The sequence below is a fragment of the Hoplias malabaricus genome, chromosome 4 (genome assembly GCF_029633855.1).
Source record: "Hoplias malabaricus isolate fHopMal1 chromosome 4, fHopMal1.hap1, whole genome shotgun sequence".
In the NCBI taxonomy this organism is placed as follows: domain Eukaryota; kingdom Metazoa; phylum Chordata; class Actinopteri; order Characiformes; family Erythrinidae; genus Hoplias; species Hoplias malabaricus.
The window spans coordinates 51,178,766-51,200,826 of NC_089803.1; the positions used below are offsets into that span (position 1 = coordinate 51,178,766).

The 22,061-nt window shown below is 41.8% G+C and overlaps 1 protein-coding gene across 2 annotated transcripts in view; it reads left to right on the top strand.

Moving 5' to 3' along the window:
• Nucleotides 1-22,061, top strand: part of kcnd2 (potassium voltage-gated channel, Shal-related subfamily, member 2) — a 231,131-nt gene that overhangs the window by 207,714 nt on the left and 1,356 nt on the right. The window contains exons 3-6 of one of the 2 annotated variants that reach the window (XM_066668661.1): nucleotides 8,269-8,431; nucleotides 11,445-11,543; nucleotides 15,298-15,393; nucleotides 20,045-20,286. In XM_066668661.1, coding sequence (XP_066524758.1) covers nucleotides 8,269-8,431; nucleotides 11,445-11,543; nucleotides 15,298-15,393; nucleotides 20,045-20,286 — 600 coding nt within the window. The remainder of the gene's footprint in view (nucleotides 1-8,268; nucleotides 8,432-11,444; nucleotides 11,544-15,297; nucleotides 15,394-20,044; nucleotides 20,287-22,061) is intronic. The other variant, XM_066668662.1, reaches the window with a different exon arrangement.

Consider the following 22,061-nt stretch of genomic DNA (forward strand, 5'->3'; position numbering starts at 1 on the left):
ATACTTTCAATCTGCAACACGGTGGCGCAGCAGGTAGGGTCGCAATCACACAGCTCCAGGGACCTGGAGGTTGTGGGTTCGATTCCCGCTTCGGGTGACTGTCTGTGAAGAGTGTGGTGTGTTCTCCCTGTGTCTGCATGGGTTTCCTCTGGGTGACTGTCTGTGAGGAGTGTGGTGTGTTCTCCCTGTGTCTGCGTGGGTTTCCTCCGGGTGACTGTCTGTGAGGAGTGTGGTGTGTTCTCCCTGTGTCTGCGTGGGTTTCCTCTGGGTGCTCCGGTTTCCTCTCACAGTCCAAAAACACACGTTGGCAGGTGGATTAGCGACTCCAAAGTGTCCGTAGGTGTGAGTGAATGTGTGTGTGTGTTGCCCTGTGAAGGACTGGCGCCCCCTCCAGGGTGTATTCCCCGCCTTGCGCCCAATGATTCCAGGTAGGCTCTGGACCCACCGCGACCCTGAACTGGATAAGGGTTACAGATAATGAATGAATGAATGCTTTCTAAGTTCCACCTTGTACATGTGAAACTGCAAAAATAAGTCAGTATTATCCATATGGAGTCTTAATAAAGCAAAATCCTCAACCCTCTTTGATGAAAATAAACAGCGAGTATGGCTTAAAATGTGCAGACGTGAATGTACTTTTTAAGTGTGTGTGAAGAAATATATAAATATGTACGTATAATGTATGTATGAAATTTACCGGCCTGACTTCATAAATCATATTCTTGTCACCCCACGTGTGATCAGCAGTTCTGAGGATTCCTGAAAACAGAATCTAAATTTGGTTGCTCTGAATTTGAATTTGAATTTGAATTTTATTTAGTAGAAGTCTCTTGCACTCACCAGTGAAAGTAGCTCACTTTTACTCTGTGATAAGCGCAGTGCAGCATGTCTGTCAGTCACATCGAGCTGCTTGAAATTCTAGGCAAGTCTTCAGTTTGTGTAGGAGAGTGGGAGCTGGTTCAGGGGTCAAAGGTCATTTCCGGGATGCCAGTAAATGTGAGCTCTCTCTTTACTGAATTCTGTACAGGGAACTCAGGAAACTGTGAACTCTGACTGGGAAATACGCAATGAAACAGTCACCACGGGTCCTTTTTACAATTGGCAGTGAAATTCAGAACATTCACACAAACATGCACTATATCCGAAACTGTGCCCTGTTCACTGTATAGAGCACTATTTTGGCATTCTGACATGTTGTGGTAATGTCCAAAAATGTAGGGGACATTTTTCAGTGCACACAACCTATCCCACGGTGCACTGCAAAAGTAGCGCCCAACCCTTGAACATTGGTGGATATGGGATACCCATAATACACGCCATTGTTTGGTTAAAACCCACATGATGTAATAAAAAAAATTATTCACTACTCTCCTTAATTCAGTTTCATATGACAATGCACTGTTTAGTGAATAACACAGGGAATAGTTTATTATAAATACACTATTAGGACAGAGGTGGTTTCACTTGCCTTTTAAAATTGTACATGGACAACATCCAGATAAACAAGGTATATATATATATGTTAAGTGTTCACAGGGACATCATGTAGTTAATGAAGACTTTCATGGTTTCACATACAAGTATCAATTTATGACACACATCCAATCATAGAAATGTGGGCTTCAGCTCAGAAATATAAGTACTTTAGGATGGTTTAGAGGGCTTTCTCTTGCTGATGGCAGAAACTTCGATTCAGCACTGTCTCTGAGTGAGGAGAAGGGGTGGTAAGACAGAAAGAGTGAATGTGTGTGTGTGTGTGTGTGTTGTGGGAATAAGATGTCACATCGGCACGTTGCATTCCCGCGGCGACACTCTGACGTCACACACAAATCATGGGAGCGATACAAGCTTGTACGTCTAAGTTTCTCTGGTGCCCAATTATGAATGAAACAGGTCTGTGGTGTTTGAAGGGCAAAGAAAACCAAAGTGGTCCAGAAATAGCTCTGTCTCTCTCTCTATCTATCTATCTTTACGGAACACACATGGTGCCTTCTTTCTCGTTACACACAAGAAGCGTTTGTTTACTTAATTTGTTTGTGTGTGGGGGGGGTGTTAATTTTGCGAGATTTGGCAGAATCTTGAGTCTTCTCATAAGAGCGAGGCGTGGAGTCAGATTAAGAGAGCTATCACACCCCGAAAAACAGCAACAGATGGAGCAGTTTGTTTGACGCGCTCTGCGCTCTGCGTCTCTCTGCCTCCTCCCAGTGGTGGTAGTCGGAACTGTACGGAAGAGCTGAGCTTATTTTAAACAGTAAACGCTGCTGCACTTGTGGATATTGCTCCAGGAACATTGTGTTTACGTAGCTTGATTATAGAAACGCTAATCTAATTACTGTGTTTATTCTGTTTACTCTGAGAATTTACATACTCAGATGCACATTTATCTGTCTGTAATAAACATCTATTCCTTTTTTGTTTTTCATGTCTGTGTATTTTCTCTCTCTTTCTCTCTTTCTTCTACAATTACAGACTGTAGTCCATCTGTTGCTCTGCATACATTGTTTACCCATTTTCACCCTGTTCCTCAAAGGTCCGGATCACAAGAGAGCAGGTATGATTTGGGCTGGTAGATCATTCTCAGCGTTGTGGTGACACTGACAGTAGTAGTGGTGTGTGTGTGTGTGTGTGTTGTGCTAGTACAAGTGGATCAGACACAGCGGTGTCTCTTTGTCAATGCTGCACCAAAAAATACCTCCGACCAAAAATATCCAGCCAACAGCCTCCACAGTAACCACTGATTACTGATTACTAACCACTAGAAGACAGACAAAACACACTGTGCAGCAACAGATGAGCTACTGTCTCTGACATTACATCTACAAGGTGGACCAACAAAGTTGGTGTGTATAATAGGTGGGACAGTGAGTGGACACAGTGTTTAAAAAAACTCTGGCAGCACTGCTGTGTCTGATCTACAACACCTACTACCATAGCGCCACCACGTCAATATCACAGCAAATCACCCAAATCATACCTGCTTTGTGGTTGATTGAAGAACAGGGTGAAAATGGGAAAGCAAAGTATGCAGAGCAATAGATGGACTACATTCTGTAATTGTAGAAGTGTAATGTATTCCTCTATTGTCAATGGAGCTGAGAGAATTGACAGCGAGTGTAGAAACATAGAGGTGGTCATAATGTTATGGCTGATCAATGTATATTTCATTCTTTTCCATTATTTCAGATTGAATTTGTTTCTAATTTTCGTTGTTCTCTCTCTGTCTCTCATCTACATCTATATATTATTCTCTTACCCTTTTTATTGATCATCTTTCCCTTTTTTCCTGTCTCTTATTAATTTATCTTTTGTTATTTCTCTATCTCACTTTGTCCTCTCTCTCTCTCTCTGCGCGTGCGCGCGGTTTGTCCGTGGTGGCGTGTGGAGGTTTCTGGCGTTTGTTGCCAACTTTTCTAATTCTCTTGATTTTCTATTTTCTATCCTTTATTTCACCCTTCTTTATGAGAGCTTAGTGAGGTGTTTGGTACCGAACTGTTTTTGGCCGGTGGTGAGGAGTTTGTGGCTGGAGTCATGGCCTCTGAGGCCGGTGTGGAGACGCCGTCTCCCCGCCATGGCGTCAGGTGTGTCCCGGAGAGTGAGGCAACGATAGCGGAGTTTGTGTTAGCGGTCGGGGAGCAGGTTGGATACGAGAACATTGAATCGGCTTCTCGAATGGACAAAGCGGTGGTGGTGTTTTTGGAGAAGGAGAACTGTGTGAGTAGTCTGGTTAAGTCGGGGATCCGGGTGAGGGGAGAGCTGGTGCAGGTCAGCCCTGTGCGTTCACCCGCGACCCGGGTTGTGGTTTCAAATGTCCCGCCGTTCATTACTAACGAGGCGCTACTGAGAGAACTGGCTCGGTTCGGCAAATTCGCCGGTGCCATGACAAAGATTCCGCTCGGTTTTAAAAATCCACTGATTAAACGTGTCATGTCTTTTAGGAGGCAGGTTTTCATTGTTTTAAACAGCCGCGATCAGACCTTAAACTTGAGTTTTAGAGTTAGATACGAGGATGGATCGTACATAGTGTTCGCGAGTACGGAAAAACTCCGCTGTTTTGAGTGTGGAGACATCGGCCATAAACAGTTCGGCTGCCCGCACAGAGAAGAGCAGCCGAAGGGGGTTAGGAATAAACAGAACGATTTAATGGAAGGGCAGCAGGTGGGTGATGAGAATGTACAGAATGGTTTAATGGAAGGGAAGCAGGCAGGGGACAGAGGTGGGGAGGTGGTTGAGGAAGTAGCTGAGGTAGTAGCCGAGGAGGTAGCTGAGGTGGTAGCTGAGGTCTCGGGGCCTGAGAGGAGGCCTGAACCGGTCAGCTCTGCAGGTGTGGAGGGGGTAGATGGGGATGGGACTGAGGCCTCCATGAATGTAACCCTTAACAGTGGTGAGGATGATGTGAATGTGAGCAATGCATCTGTGAACACACCCAGTGACCCCACTGACTCGGTCGGGCCTAGTGTCAGCACCCACAGAAAGGCCCGGTGTAAGACTGATAAACCCGTGAAGGACGATGGACAGTCGGTTTTGAAGATGGATGACGTTATCGTGGGCCGTGTGCGGGATGAGTGTCTCGGTGACTCGGTGGACGCTGTGCTGGACTCTGAGGAGGACAGCGTGGTATCAGACTGTTCAGGGCTGTCTGAGTTACCTGCCAGCGTGTCCTGTAGGCCGGGCTTTTCGACCCAGGCCGGTCCGTCTGAGGCCTCGTCTGAAACAACTGACCCCCCAATGGATGTGTATTCTCTCACGAAGATTAACCGGTTTTTGAATGTCACTAAAGGCAAGAGGAATGTGAGCTTGAAAAACTACTTCTCGGACACTGAAAAGTTCATTAGATCTGTGCAGTACGCTTCTAAACATGAGAACTACATGTCACTGTCCCCTAAGAGACGGTTCAGACTCAGGAAGTGGCTGACGACCGCACGGAAGTGTCTGTCTATTTCCGATGAGTAGGTCTCTATGGCACATCTGTGTCTCTGAGGCCTACTGCTTTTTCCCTGTGAACACTGTGGAGAATGTTAAAGACGACTGGATTACTGGATATCGATAGTGTGTACAGCGCACGCAGCACAGTGGAGTTTACAGACTGTTCGTGTGGTGGGAGCACTGCTGGACTCTGGAGGTAGGTGCTGTTTTGGATCAACGGCCCCTAAGAAACGGAAGCCTCATGGTGGCGCACCAGACATGGGCTACAGCTGCCAGGGTGAGTACTGTCCGAAAAGTGGAGACAGGCCGGCGCTGTTGTTCTCAGCCGGAGCCTGTCCATTGCCTCTTTATTGACTGCTCACTGTTGACTGTCCCCTTTGGATTTTTAACACGGACTATGACAGCCTCGTCTGAGGAATCTCCACTGGACTCTCATTTGTTGGAGAAACAGAGTGGGGATTCAGACTCTTTGAGCTGGATGAGAGACTGGAGTGTTCTGAATCTGAAGGACATTATGTATTTTTGTTTTGTTTAGTATTTGAATATGGGGTGTGCTGATCAGGCAATGTAATGGTGTGGTGATGGTGTGTTTGTGTGTGTGCGCGCGTGTGTTTATTGTTTATTATGTGGACTAAGGGTTTGTTAAATTGATATCTTTTGGTTAATTGTTAAATAAAGTGAATTTAAAATCTCTCTCTCTCTTTCTCCCTTTCTCTCTCTCCCCCTTTCTCTCTCTCTCTCTCTCTCTCTCTCTCTCTTTCTCCCTTTCTCTCTCTCCCCCTTTTTATGGGATATCAATGTCACTGTCAAAGTCTACTGTTGGTATAGCTGAGACAGGTTCTTCCTTATACCGCCTCATTTCAGTCATTTCATTTCACCTTAAGAAAAGTATAGGAAGGTTACTGACTCTCATTTCCATGTATAGGTTTCAACTGTTTAACTGTTAATTCTCAAAGTGGTGCGTGAATCAGCAAGAGGTGATACGCCAAATGACCTCAAAAAATGTACTACTTAATTAAGGAATTTATTCATAACTGAAAATCTAAAGTTTTTATCTGTAAACTACATAATGTTTCGCAGTTTTCATAATTATGCCCCAATAAATTAATTTGTGTTGTAGAAAAATACAACGCCCCCCTCCAGGGTGTGTTCCCGCCTTGCGCCCAGTGATTCCAGGTAGGCTCTGGACCCACCGCGACCCTGAACTGGATAAGGGTTACAGACAATGAATGAATGAATTAATTAATAATAAAATCCAAATGGCTCGCATCTGTATCTAGCCTTTGCTTACGTCCACTAAGCAACTGAAACTGGGCTTTCTTTACACGGATTTCTCAAAAAACTGGGGGATTGTGTCAGGGTGGGTCCAGAGCCTACCTGGAAACATTGGCCGCAAGGCGGGAATACACCCTGGAGTGAATACACCCTGGAGGGGGCGCCAGTCCTTCACAGGGCAACACACACACTCACACCTACGGACACTTTTGAGTCGCCAATCCACCTACCAACGTGTGTTTTTGGACTGTGGGAGGAAACCGGAGCACCCGGAGGAAACCCACGCGGACACGGGGAGAACACACCAACTCACAGACAGTCACCCGGAGCGGGAATCGAACCCACAACCTCCAGGTCCCTGGAGCTGTGTGACTGCGACACTACCTGCTGCGCCACCGTGCCACCGGATTTTATTATAAAAAGGGCAAAGCAAAAATCAGAAAAACAAACCAAGACCAAGTCAGAGAAATGCTTTAAAGCCAGAAGGACTAAATCCAGAGGCAAAAACAGAGAAAAACTAAGCGAGAATTCTGTACATGTGAAGAAAAAATAGAAGAAAACACTCGGTTGAAGGAAAACGTTGCCATTCATTACAGCCCTTAAAGCAAGATTTAACACAGTGTTGCCCCTCCTTCACCTACTGCTACAAGAGCAGAGAGCCGCGGTGAGCATCTGCCTCATGCGCCACGCTGTATTCACTTGTAGCTTATTAAAGCACATAACTCATACTAAATTGACCTCTTCTCATATTTATTTCTTTCAAAATGCCTATTGCCCATCAATTTAATATGTTCTCATAAATATATAATTATGTTTAAAACATTAAGTATTATTCTCTCTATAAGTTTTAGTAATTATTTTAGATAAGTGTGTGTTATGTATGCACAGTTCAGGTAAATAAAAAGCAACAAAAGCATGAAAAAATTGAAGCAAGGTTTTGCCATATGCCCCCGGAACAGAGGAAGAACATGTTTCTGTGGTAAAAATTGTAGCTGATACTTGGAGGATTTGGTTTGATAATGGGTGGTACTGGTTTAACTGATGTTAATGAGAGAAAACAGTTTAAACCTTACTTTATTTAAGGTGGAACAGGGTATCCATCAAAACCGACATCAAGTGGCTTTTTAAATGTGGTTTAGTGATGTGCATGTTCCTTCTAGAACTGTTCCTTTTCACTTGTAATAAACGTTGTTGTGGCCGTTTCTTTTTTGCTTTTGTGTTTGTTCCAGCTGATTGTTGTTTCTCTTTTAGAGGTGAACTATGTTTGTAGTGCTATTATTGGGAGATATCTGCACTTATAAAAAGCATCCTACCCAATCATGTTGCGACATTGGAACTAAGTGCGATTTAATGACAAACTGAACACTTGTGTTGCAAAGCATTTTGTGTATAACACTAGCAGGAGAGTGCATAATGAATCTCTCTCTCTCTCTCTCTCTCTCTCTCTCTCTCTCTCTCTCTCTCTCTCTCTCTCTGCAGTGGAGAATATTACACGGCATAGTTGCTGTCAATGCTTTTGTGTCCATCTTAAACCCCATCGTATCCTCTGAGTGTCCTTTTTGCTCTTTGAGAGAAACAGTGTTTCATTGCTTTACACAGTGTTTTAAACTGGACGCTTTATTTAATCAATTTTCATGATTTTGGTGAATGTTTTGATCTTCATGTTTTTATTTTTGGTTTTCCGTACGGTCAGAGGAACAAAATAGAAAGTGTCAGTTGATAAATTTCATTGTGGGTTAAAGCTAAAACTGCAATCTATTTTAGCAGAAAGAAAAAGCTGGACACTGGTGTAAATTGTGATGTCTGTCAGATTTTTACAGGTTTGGTGCAATCAAGAATCAAAGTTGATTTTATGTTTTATAAGACAATGAAGAACCTGGAGAGTTTTCTGAATGTGTGGAACTATGGTGGGGCTGTGTGCACAGTAGAGGGTGGTGCTTTATTATTCTCTGACCTGTTAAATTTAGAATTGCACCTGATTCCTGAATTTAGTGAATAAAGTCTGGTTAAAAACTAACTTTCTCTCTCTCTTTCTCTCTCTCTCTCTCTCTCTCCATTTGTGCATCGTAGGTATGGAGACATGGTTCCGAAGACAATTGTGGGGAAGGTATTTGGCTCCATCTGCTCTCTCAGTGGAGTGTTAGTTATCGCCCTTCCAGTGCCTGTCATTGTGTCCAACTTCAGCCGCATCTACCACCAGAGCCAGCGAGCAGAGAAACGGCGAGCACAAAAGGTACTGCACTGTCCAGTCTGGCCATTCAGGGTCATAATTTCTGACCTCTCAGGGCCCACTGGAGCTCAACATGCAGATCTAGGGAAAAAGAGACATACCAAGACATGTACCCACTACATACATACACACACACACATGCACAAATACTCAAGAGCTACACAGTGATAGTGTTTAACACAACTTGGCACAAGTCAGTCATAACCTATATGTGACTTACTTTAATTTGAACTCTTCTACAGAACATGAGACACCCTTTAATCTTTTAAAAGTTACACTGTGAGAATAAAGGCAATGTTTCTCCTATAAATTCATAATATTCCTTGAATATAACTGTATTATTCTGAGAATCAAGTGCCATTATTTCCAAGGAAGGTTGCCGTACTGTGACTCTGTTTTTGCTAGACTCTGTGATAGAGCAGTGAATATATTATAAAGGAGAGTACAGCTGTGTTCATGAGTTGCAGTGGCATGATGTTTTTGGTGTGGGCGCCATATTGGGGACCAATTGTTTGGTTTTAGAGCGCAGCACCAATGTAAACGAATGGGAAAAACAGATCCCCTTCCTGTGCTGGAGATCATTTTACTACACCCAGAAGCACAGAAGCCAACCTCCTTTTTATGTTAGTGGCGTAAAGTATCATGCCGTGTAGTATAATGAGGAGAAAAGGAAAAAATCTTTTAGCCACATTCGAATTTTCATCATAGGATCTAATGGAAAGCTGTTAGCACGTGCTGTTCTGTCTGAATCTAAGTGAGTTATTCATATACAAGCCTCAAAAACTGCCTTATTCCACTCCAGTTTTGTTTTAGTGTGTAAGAGAATGCAGACAACGTATTTCTTTGTCTCACTCATTTCCCCCTGTTTACAGATAAATAATCTCATCTCACTGTTCCTGTGCTCTGAGAGTGGAGCAGATTCTTGGAGGATAATGTTGAAAAACTCTCTGCTTATATGATTCCTCTGGTTTGGCTTAAAGTTTAATAAACTAGTTCTCCTTGTCAGAAAGGAGAGTGTGAGTGATCAATGCGAGAGGTTTCCATACCGCCACGAAGCCAAAGCCGAAATTCAAATGTCACCCTACATCCTCTGTAGGGCATAGTCAGTCATAAAATAATGGTTTGTGCACTCACATAGTTATAGTTATATGCTATAACGCTCAAGTGTCCCTGTTGAACGAGTGTCTAATTACTGTCTGTATTGTTTGTTATATGATGTGCACTATGTAGGGAGTACTACTTTGGGATGCAGCCTGATCTCCTCTATTGACTGACAGACCAACAGAGCTCTGTGTACAAATCCATACTTATATTGCTTTCATTTTACGTGTTGACAGAAACAATAACAACATTTAAACATCACAGTTTTTAATTTAGGTGTGTGTTTCAGTAATGAGTAGGTCCCCAATGTGGCGGCACAACCCTGTGACGTTGGTCAGTTCCCTGAGCTGCAGCATAAACTCTGATCTGCTGCCCTTCATCTGACTGTGAGAGTCCAGACAACCCACAAGAGACACAAACCTCCCTATATGATGTCTCTATCCACATCAGTACACACACACACACACACACACACACACACACACACACACACACAAATACAGGCAGGAATCAGCTCTAAAAAAAACAATCTGTTTTTGCTGTTAAGAGAAACCAGGAGGAAAGGACAAACAGAGGGTGCAAAAGAAAAAGGGAATGGTATATAGAAATATCATGAGAGAGAATGTGAGAAACAGCTAGGCAAAGAAAGGGTCAGAAAGAAGTCAATCAAAAGAGGAGAAAAGGGAAGGAACAATCTAAGGGGAAAAAGAGAGGGACATAGATAGTAAAATGTATATAAAGTAGAGAGAGAGCAAAAAAATACATTTACAGAGCTTAAGAGTATCCGTGGGGAAAACAAAAACAGCACTGCAGTACACAATTCTTTCACAGGTTTTCTTTTATTCATAGACATATTTTCTTAATCCATTCCCATTTTTTCAAATTGCTCACATTATATTTTAATATTGCCCTTTACTTGAATTCATGCATTTGAGATGAGCAGTAGATTTTAGTCCTATACGTATACAGACTAACAGTTCTCACAGCATGTAGACAGCAATGCCTATAACTTCAGAAACTGACTAATGAGGGATGAAAGCACATTTAAAACCACCTCACTGTTTAGTGGAAGCCTCCATAGTGTGAATTATGTCTGCCAAGAATGTACTTGCATGACATTGTTTTATTTCATGCATTATCTGGTTTGTGAAAAGGATAGGACTAGTGTTTATAGTTCTGCAGGGTGAGTCAAAGCCTTTACAGAAACGACAGGAAAAATTACATTTCTAAAACCTTAATGCTCAGCGCCGTCTTCGGTCAGAATGCGTGGGAACACTGTTTCCTCTGGCATTTTCAGGTAGCGCTGAGCATTTAGGGTCTGGCCTAGCCTGTAACGAGCCAAGGATGAGGCTGTAAGGCTTGATAACTTTTAAACTACAAGAGATACTGCGAATCTGACCTCTATTTCTTTGACAATTCTGGTCTGCTTTGATATGTTAAACAACCACCTTCCCATTAGAAAAACTTGCCCTTAATCCAGTGTAGAGGTTTTCAAGATGGTGGCCTTGATCCAGACATAGCCTAAAAGATAGGCCCCCTCACCCGTTACTTGCTGGAGTATTCAGATATGTAATATTCCCTTTTATTTGTGAAAAAATAGGGGTGTCCTACAACAGTCTATATCTACTTGTGCACATGACTAGAAAAGTACATGAGTGAATAAAACAACAAAAAAAGGAGTGAACCTATATGCCCATGAATTATAAATCATTCCCTCAAAAAACAAAAACAAAAAAATATATATATGTATATATGATTTTTTACCCACAGCTCCTTCCAGGCTTCAAAGAACTTATATAAAACATGCGAGAATATTCAGTTGACACCTCTCAGAGGAACATACACACACATTGACACAGGCGTGTGACGAGGGGAAAGTGTTCGGCTAAAACACCCGTGTGTGTTTGTCCGACAGAAAACCAGGCTTGCTAGAATCCGTGCAGCGAAGAGCGGGGGTGCTAATGCTTATTTGCAGTACAAACGCAATGGGCTGCTGGCTGATGCCGAGGAGGAGGTAACCGTGGAAACCGTGGGGGTCTCTGGTGCTGGGACATTGCCGTGACATGGCGGGCTGGTGCTGGTGCATGTGGACCCTCTCCCTCCCTGAACTTTCACCTTTCCGCCAGGGTCTGGGGCTCCAACAAGGGCTGCTTACATTCTAAAGCTTTTGTGGTGTCCTCTAACTGCTCTTTATCTCTCTCTTTCCATCCCTCTCGCTCTCTAACTCCCCTAACTGCTCTCACTCTATTGTTGTGTTTTTAGTTTGCAATCATGTGACTTTCTATAGACCCAGAAATGCAGCATTATACTAGTAGTTGTCTTGTGCATCTTTATAAAGACACTACATTTTGTTATTTACAATCAAAGTAAGATTAGGCATTTTCCTCCTGGGCTGCACCTACAGTTGCAGGGTTTCAATTTTACAACACTGTCCTGAAATTAAGTGGTAGGGAAAGGGAGGGAAGGTTAGTGGAGGTGGGTGGTTCCTACAATCTGCCAAAAGTTACATAAATCTGTTTCTGTAGTACTGAGCCTGGAGTAGCAATGACAGCGGGTCTATTCTCCACTGACAGGGTCAGTGAAGCATGGCAGTAATTTGAAGCTGTAATTTTAAGGTAAAACACTACATAGTGTTCCATTACATGGCCCTTGTCATAAAGGCCTTGGCAAAATAAGAGTCTGAGGAAAATGTGGATGATCCCATAATTAGCAAGGAAGCTAATTCAACAAATTGTTATAAACTGACCAAACCATTTACCATTTCATTATTATGAGAGGAATACGCTCTTGAGCAGCTAGAAAATGAACTAAAACTACAACCTTGAGTTATGCTGGTTCTTGTTTGAGTCAATGCTTGTTGTTAACTGAAATTGCTGCTGTAGGAATAAGAGCTGCAAAGTTTTTTCTGGGTGGCATCTCTCTCTCTCTCTCTCTCTCTCCCTCCCTCCTCCAGCGCAGCATTGACTTTCTCTCTTGATCACATCCTCTCTCACACCTAGGAGCAATGTCTCTTTCCTGGTGACCAGTCATGTGACATTAATCATGTGACCTCATGTGGCTAATGCATCTCAGGAGCTACTCTCCTACTTCAGCTCCTCTTTCTATTTCTCAGTTCCTTCCCTTTCTTCTTCTCTGTGTAGTCAAAATGGGAGTCTTCAATCATTGTAAACATAAGATATTGCAATAAAATCCACTTATTTTTTCATTTTTAGTTTTTTTGCCTTTACACTCCACTTTCCTGGTCCTTGATTTTTGAAACTGTTTTGAGGGGTTTTCCCTGAAAAGAAGATTATAAATTCCTCTTTGAGAAATTAATTGTAACATTGTATTTCTCCATGGTTAAAGACAAGTATGTCATACAAGGATGGCTGATAAATACATATTTAATTTCAGGTATACTCATTTAGTGCACTGAATAACAGCACAATTTGTTAGATACGCTGTAGAACCCATTTAGATGTTCAACCTTTGCACTATTTATGCTAGCAGCTTCCCCCTACAGCCTCCCATTATAAAGCATCTAGACAGGCACTTAAATTTTATACAGTGCAATAGAGCATTTTCAAAGTGCAGATGGCATGATCACAATTTTATCCTGTGTGTGAGATGGAGTGAGCAGGTGTCCACAAATCTACGCTGTCCAAAGAAAAACATGCAAATTCTCCAAAATATTAACTTTGTAGGAGAAGAAAAACTTTCAGTGGATGTCAATTAATTCCAAGTAATTTGGCAGCATTTCTGTTGGTCCTTTCATCATGAAATTTTCACACAGTGTGAAGGATGGCTGCTGCATTCAAATAATGTAGTGAACTACGAATCGACAAAAATGGAGATACGTGTTTCTTTTTGGAGCATGACAAAATGTTTGGCCATATATTGTTTACAAGACTACAAATGAATCTCTGTCCACAAACATTTGGCTGTATGGTGTATTTGAGATGAACCTCTGATGCAAACGTTTCTTCTTCAAACATTCTGCTTGAGTTACTCCTGTTGCTCCGCCTCCCACATCAAAACAGGCTCAAAATTAAATGCAAAGAAAAACAAGGAGTGCAAAAGCAAAAAAGATGGGTAAGTGCAGAAAAGTGGAGCGTAAATAAAGAAGTTTAAGTTTTTTTGGGGTTTTTTTGCGATACCTTTTTATTTTTACATATATTAAAGACCCCAGTTTGACTGTATACTTCTTCTTTAAAGCTTTCACTATAGCTACAACTACTATTACTACTTACCTGTTCTCCATGCCTTGATAACATGCATTTTTGAGTGATTTTTCATGGCTGCCCAAACTGGCCTGCACTCTCTCCTTCTTCATGACATCATCTGAACGCATCATGGATTCCATCCCATGGAGGAATGACAACATCTGAGCTGCATGTCAATGATTGGCATCTTAATGGGGGCAGAAGAGGGGGTGGGGCTGATGCGACTCGGAGACCTGGAGGAGTATTGACTGGGTTTCTTTGTAGATGTTTGGAAACATTATGCAGGCACGCAGCGAATACTCCTGCCTTGGTCTTGGGGCTCTTGTCATGTAGAGTCCTGCTTGGAGGAAACAAGCGGTTTGAAATGAGTATGGTGGCCCTCAGTGATCAAATAAAGCAAACACATTCACGTCTCTACATGATTTTAATGAGACATCATACACCAGGGACCAGTTATGATACTGGAGTGCTGACATTCGGCATAATTTTGGTGATTTCCACGCTCTCACACACCAGTTTTAGCTGGAAATAATCAAACAAAGCTGGGAATGCAGTTTAAGGACCAGTGTAATTAATATAGTTGTTGATGTCAAAAAGAATGTTTTATTCTCATTTAATGTTTTACTCATTTATCAAGGTGACATTTCAGTGCACTGCATTGTGTGGCACTGGTCAGTCTGAGCTTTGCTGTAACTTGTCAGTAATTTTAAAAATGGACCAACAGTGCTTTTACTAAATATATTTATAGGACAATTTTGTAGAAGACAGAAGATGGCATTAATAAACAGTAAATATAAATAAGCTATCATAATTAGCCTATAGCCACACTACTTAGCTATATACATGGCACATTAAGGCACTAATATAATAAGTAATATTTTTTATAGTGCCTTATGTACGCTAAGTGTATTTTTTACTATTTCATCAAGTACACCTACTACTTCTATAGGGAATTTTAGGTTCCTGGGATTATTATTTATATTTATATTTATTTCTAACATTTTTTGCTTCTACATGTGAGAAGCTAGGACTTCAGGAATCTCACATCCACTTTTGACAGCATCATCTATTTTCTTTACACTGGATCTCTACCAGACCATACCAGCCCTCTCACAGTGTGCTATCATTGCTGCATCACTGTAAAAAGTGAGCACATCTGTTGCTTTTGGGTAACACTGATTTCAGAATCCTTACTTTCAGAATTATGGAAAATCAATACTCTATTAACCTGCTCAAATGTGGGTTGTACACCTGTGTTACCCAAATACACAGAATCTCTCTGGTTGGGAGAACCAGCTATTTCATTACAGCTCCAGAAATTCATCCCGCATACGCTTGTGCCACACTTCCTCTGCGCCTGCTGTCTGCTGTGTTTGAACTGGGAGCCATCCGTCACAGCTGTAACCTGGAGAGAATGAGACAGGCACAGTGGCACACAGCATCATGTTGTGAGAGCCCTGGCCTTACTGTTCCCGTGAACTTGTCTTTTCTCTCCCTTTCTTCCTCTGTCTTGCTGTGGGCTGATTGGCTGATGAGCTGTCATATTTTTTCTGTTTCTCCCAAAAGGCTTCAAAGGAAGCAGGGAAGGCACTGGTTTGTAAAGTGAACCCCACATTTGAGACCCAGCACCATCATCTTCTACACTGCCTGGAAAAGACAACGGTAAGGCTGTGAGTGGGCTTGTGGAAGTGTTTAAGTGTGTGTGTGTGTGTGTGTGTGTGTGTGAGAGAGAGAGTCTTGTGTCATTCATAAACAATTTATTGTTTTTGAGTAGGCTCTAGTTTCTGAGCAGATTCACCTCCTTTAAAATTTTGCAGTATGGGTTTACAATAATGTATTTTATTTAGTTTGTTAGCACCTATAGAGTTTTGTCACACACATTTGCTGTACATAAAAACAAACTTAGAAAATAAAGCTTTAAATATGATGAACAGACCAATACAAATGCCCTAAATTCTAAAATAAAAGTCTCTTTACAATCTCTTTACATTAATGTGCACTTTTTGAAAAGTCACAATAATACGACTACATAGACACATAGGTGAGCATACTTATCTGTGAGCCTATTTGTTTTTTAGCTACTTCACGCATCTAAAAAAGATATGTTGCTACTGTTAGACTGATAAATGTTACTGAGGCAAGAGGATTGGTTGTTGCATGCAGGTTTGTTTTGTCATCCATGATTAATATCAGTTACTAAAGTGCTCTGTGAGTGAAAGCGAGAAGTCAGCACAGGTGGCCGAGCAGATTGCTGGGTGCTTTCTCTGCCAGTAGCTAACTATGCTGCATCTGACATTTAATTTTCTACACAGTTGATTGTGGATCTGTTTGTCCAGAAGGAGCACACATATTTGCCCGGTTGCTGTGTAGACTATATTGGGGCTAACCAGAGGTGGCAAATTCAGGTTCAGTATGTCAAAACCCTTACCAACAAATTTGTCCCAACTGCCCTGAGATGTTTAGGAAAGTTGCAATGAAACCTTTACTTTTGCCATCTCTGTGACTCATGGTCAAATCTAGGCTTGGAATTCAGGAAAACAAGGTAACATATGGTAGCTGAATGACTGCAAGATAGTTAATAATAAATAATAGTTCCAAGTGGAATAGTTCAAGTCCAAATCTACAGAGGAGAAACTATGACGGTTGCAGTCAAAGTGAAACTTGATAGTGTTTAACATGCTTGGATGAGAATGCTAACTGCCTTGATCTGTTATGTTACGTAACTGATGCCTGTATTTGCTGTTAGTGTAGAAGTGAGGGAGGTTTAGCTCCCTCATTTGCTTTCCAATGTGATTGAAACTGTATGTTTCTCAGGATAAGTGTCTGTAAAATGCTCCACGTGTTGGCAGTGTACCCTGTTCTTTATGCCTTGGATGGCTGAGCGTATCCACAATAAGTATAAAAAGTAGATCCGACAGATCTACAGACAACGTGATCACACTGACACTACACAGTACCCTCTCACACTTAGATTGAAAGAACACACACATAAAAAGCTGTTCATAGGTTCTGGTTCAGCATTCAACACAATCATCCCTGCCGAGCTCATCTCAAAAACTGAACACTCGTCTCTGCAATTGGATACAGGATGTTTTTGACAAGCAGACACCAGCTGGTGAAAGTAGGAAACAGCTTCTTTTTTCACAATGAATCTGAGCACTGGGGCTCCCCAGGGATATGGACTCAAGCCCCTCTTGTACATCTCTTTTTACATATGACTGTATAGCCAAACACACATCTAACATCATTTTCACATGACTGTCCTAGCCCTTAGCACAGATCCAAGGGCAGAACTCTGTCAGTGTGGTGCCATAACAACAATCTGTCTCAACATCAAAAAGGCAAAGGAGAAGCTACAGAGGGGTGGTCACTCTTCCCTTCTACAGATGCACCATACGGAGCATTGTCACGGACTACATCACTGTCTGGTATGACAGCTGCACTGCCTGCGACCGCAAGGCCCTTAAGAGTGTGGTGAGGATAGAATCCATCGTAGTCAACAAACTGCCAGCCTTACAGGACATGATGTTCTTGTTGCCTGAGAAATATCCGAAAGATCCAATTGGACAGTAGTCATCCAGCACATGGCCTGTTCACCATACCACCATCTGGCAGGAGGTACTGCAGCATCCAGGCTAGAACAAACCATCTAATGAACATTGTCTTCCTACAGGCTTCTGAACAAGCTGAGAAGCTATGAGTCCTTACCCCCTTTGTTAATATTATTATTACTATTATCTATTGCCTAATATATGTTTGCAATTCTATTTGTGGTAATTACATATATATAGTTATTATGTTTACTATGTATATGTATAATAATCTTACACATGCTGTAGAGTGATTACCTGCACCCAGGGGCTTCAATCCCACGAGGGATCCCTGGAAAAACAGTAATAATCACTAATTATAAATAGTAATAAACAACCCCAATAATCACTGTAAACATAACTACATAATTTAAAATGATTAAATAGTAATTTTTGGATTTTTTTTTCTAAAGTTGTTTCTAATGTTCTTTGGGCTTGGTCACTGATCTACAATATTTTATAATATACCTGTTTAATACAGAGAAAGGCCCTGCTGTTTATCTTCATGATGGTTTTCTATTAAGGACCTCTTAGATGAGATCACGCCACTATGCCCATGCCCCTAGTCTACAGGCCATTCTTGTTATAACGGGTTGAACATATTAACAACAGCCTTAAAACAACAGTGATTCAGTTTTAAAACAGCCCTCTACTGCAGCATTGTCTATCATTGTCCATTCATGATGGAGCTTCCTGTAACAGAAAGTCAAATGTGATTCAGTCATGCCTTATTTCAGATTCTTTAACAATCAATGTCATTTCAGATTTGACTCGTGGAAAAACAACAACTAAAGTGAAGTTAACACATTGTTTATTATTTCACTATTTCCTGAAATCTTTCAATATGTTTCTATCCACTTCTCTTGTGTTTTAATCTAGAATCTGGCTTGCTTCTGCTGGTTGGATGGATTGATGCAGTATGAAACTGGCAGCTGTTTCCCACAGTTTTTTTTTTATATATCCACTTAGCCTGTGCCACATCCTTAAGATAATACCTCAGTCTGCAATAAGCATTACACACTCGGCATTTCTTCAATTCCCCATATATGACTTCATTTGAAGAGGCAGCAGTGTTTCCTGAAATATCCTAAGAAACCTTGTCATATATAGCATTAAGCAAAGCACAAGGGCTGTCTGTATTTGTTTTAGTGTAAAATGTGTTTTTCTCCCACTGCCGTAAATGCACACACCATCTCAGAAGACCTTGTTAGGAAACTGCTGCCAAGAAAATGACAGTTCATGTCTCTGTCTGCCAGCCAGAGTCTCTGCATCATGGGCTGTGACTTGTTCTTCAGTATCTGGGCCACCGCTCGAGATGTTCGAATGGAAAATTCCTCCGTCCTGCCGAGGGTACGGTTGAGGCGCTGGAGGCTCATTTGGGAAGCGGCCAAAGCCACGGCACATCAGAGCTCAGGGACTTTCTGTGATCTCCATTTAGGCTGGGTCAGATTACTGACAAGCCTGCTTGATGTTTCTTTTACAGACAGCGTTTGTTTGTCTCAGGCAAATTTGTGCTGGGTTTTGTAGCTGGTGATATTCATTCATGGTGTTGATTTTCCTCATCGCAGTAGAGGATTGTGGTCCAAAAGAGTATCCCAAGCATGAAATATGTTGGTTAGTTGCAGGTATTTCTTCAGAACAGGGATTCTTAACCTGGGGTTTCTAAAGAAAAAACATGATTACTCCTGTAGTCCTGTAAACCAAAAGACCACTATGTACACTCTCAGAAATAAAGGTACAGTAGAGGTACATTATTGGTCAATAAAGGTGCAAACAGTATCAATGTAATACCAGTAGTGTGGATTTCAACAATTCAATTCAACAATTTCAAAATGTTGAAAATTATAAAGTTAAAGGGTTAAAATCCCCTGTTTTAGAGAGATCTCAATGACGTCATTAACATGAAGTGTTTTTGCATACACTGTATGGCCAAGATTTCCTGCCAATTCAACATTTTATAAAAACATCCTAAGAATCCTAAAAAAATCGTGGCTTAAGTGCCCCTTGAGCAAGGCACCTAACCCTCAAATTGCTCCCCGGGTGCTAGTTGGCAGCCCCCAGCTCCAGCTGTGTGTGTGTTCACTGCCCGTAGTGTTTGTGAAGAATTGCTCACTAGTGTGTGTTTGTGTGTTCACTGCCACGATGGGTCAAATGCAGAGAAGCAATTTCCCTAAGGGGATCAAAAAATAATACTTAATTAATACTTAATTAAGAAGTTAATACTTATTCTTCTGCTGCTGCTGCTTCTTCTTCTTCTTCTAAAGCAAATTGTAACAGTGAATTAACTAATTACCCTTTGGACATACCATGTACATTAACACACAACACAGTAGAATTAAGAATTACATAATGAATCATAATTTTGGCAAGGATGGTTTTCTTTCATTATTTTCATCAAGGTTTCATTAAATTCAAATCAGAATAAACATTTCCATGGTAACACTTCAAATAAAGAGCCATTAGAATGCCATTGCTATTAAGCCGTATCTGCCCAATAGCTGGTAATTCACTTGCTCCTCATTACTACTTTATTATGTAGGAATCTATTTGTGTAATACTTCAGAGCATAAATTTTGACCTTATTAATCCTCATCAAGTCAGTAGGTGGTTTCAAAGTTTGTAGGCTATAACTGCTAATTGACTCTCTGTGCATTGCTACTTTTAATAAGAATCTCTCTCTCTCTCTCTCTCTCTCTCTCTCTCTCTCTCTCTCTCTCTGTCAGAACCATGAGTTTGTTGACGAGCAGACGTATGAGACGAGTTGTATGGAAGTGTCGATGGTGAAGCCAACCACCTCTCGCTCGTCCTCTGCGTCCTCATCTCCTCACGGTCTCACGTCCTGCTGCTCGCGCAGAAACAAGCGCAAGAGCTTCAATGTCCCCAACTCCAACATGATTGCTGGTCGTCGCGATAGTGTCCAGGAGCTCAGCACCATCCAGATCAGAGAGAGGCCACTCAGCAACAGGTAGACAGACAGACACATAGACAGACACACGTTATCACTAATGCAAACATTTTCTCAGAGAGGCATGCACTAACACAAAAACATACTCTGTCTCACATACACACAAATATCAAAAGATAGAGATAAATGGTGAGAGAATCTTGTTAGACAGAGTGGATAAGTTTGAGGAAAAACGAGAGAGTGACAGTAAGTGCCATAGAGAGAGAGAGAGAGAAAGGGACAGACGAGGAGAAACACATACTGGCTCAGAGCAGCAGGCTGAAGCTCTTCACCAGATTTAGCCTTGCTCTCGCACATACATAATTTTGTGCTTAATTTGGGCATTATGCCAACAGCACCGGCAGGTCAGTCATCAGCAGATGTGCCCTCTTCAACAGCTACTCCAGCAGAGACATGGAAACACTCACGAACAAACAAACAAACACACACACACATTCTGGTGGAACTGATGTTCAGGCACTTGACTGAAAGATAAGTCAGAAAGTCAGGGGTCTCTTCAGCACTCTTTGAGGAAAGTTTTAGTGTTTATAACACTGATTGGTTTGTGTCGTTATATTTGTCAGCTGAGGTTAAGGGTGGGCTGAGCTAGGGATTGCCCATATTGTGATTGCTAGGCAACCATCATCAAAATAGCAGGTCTTGTGACGTGTTCCTTATGTGCAGTATATAGTACCTACCAAAAGTGGTGCACCGTAGAACAGCCTATAAACCAGAGTGGCCTACCACTGAGCATATGAGCAACAGAACTGGACCACGGAGCCGGAGAAGAATATGGCCTGGTCTGGTGAATTAAGATTTCTTTCACATCAAGTAAATGACTGAGTGTGTGTACTCTGTTTATTTGGGAAACGCATTGTAACAGGATGCGCTATGGGAAGGACGTAAGCCAGCAGAGACAGTGTGATCTTCTGAGCAACTTTTGCTGGGAAACCTTACATTCACGTGGGACGTACTTTGACCTATAGCACCTACCCACCTACCCACATATATCAACAAGAATTGTCCTGGAACGGACAATAAACCTGTCTGACCTACGGAGGCCTCCACCTCACAATGTACAAGACTTACAAGAACTGGTGCTAACCTCTTTGTGTCAGATACTGCAGGAAACCTTCAGAGGTGATTTTGAATTCATGCCTTGAGTTGTTCTGGTGGCATGTGGGGGGCCTACCCAATATTAGGCAAACATTAAGGCTGAGCAGTTGAAAAGACAATTTCTCAATCTCAACCATCCAAACAGCATTTATGTTTGATTGAAAATTAAAGGAGAAAAGACATCTACAAAAGACGTCCCTCTACATCTAAAGTTTGTCAAAATGTGATAAATGGTCTGAGAAAAGATGTCTGTCTTGGGCTAAATTGAGGCCATGATGGACTGACCACATTTACCCCAATAACAATGTTAGAGTAGGGGGCATCAGGTTATGTATGACAAAAGCAAGTAGGGGTGAGCCCTCTCAGAGCCCACTGACAATTAATTGATGACCCTGGAACTCGAAAACGGAGCATGTGATTCTATAAGAACAGTCTTGGGTGATTTTCCAGGGTCTGTATGGAACAAAACCTAATGCGGTGTAGACTATAACATGCAGATGCAGGACGAAGATCAGGCTTAAAACTGTGGTAACATAAGAAAAAAAAATTCCACCCTTTTCTTTTTTGCGGTTCTTTATCCCATCACCCTAATGAACAAACTGCCCATGAGGCTGAGGGGTGTGTATATTTAGGTGTAGTCTGTTTTGTACTGGTAGGAGTGTAAAAGGCTCTGCAGTGTC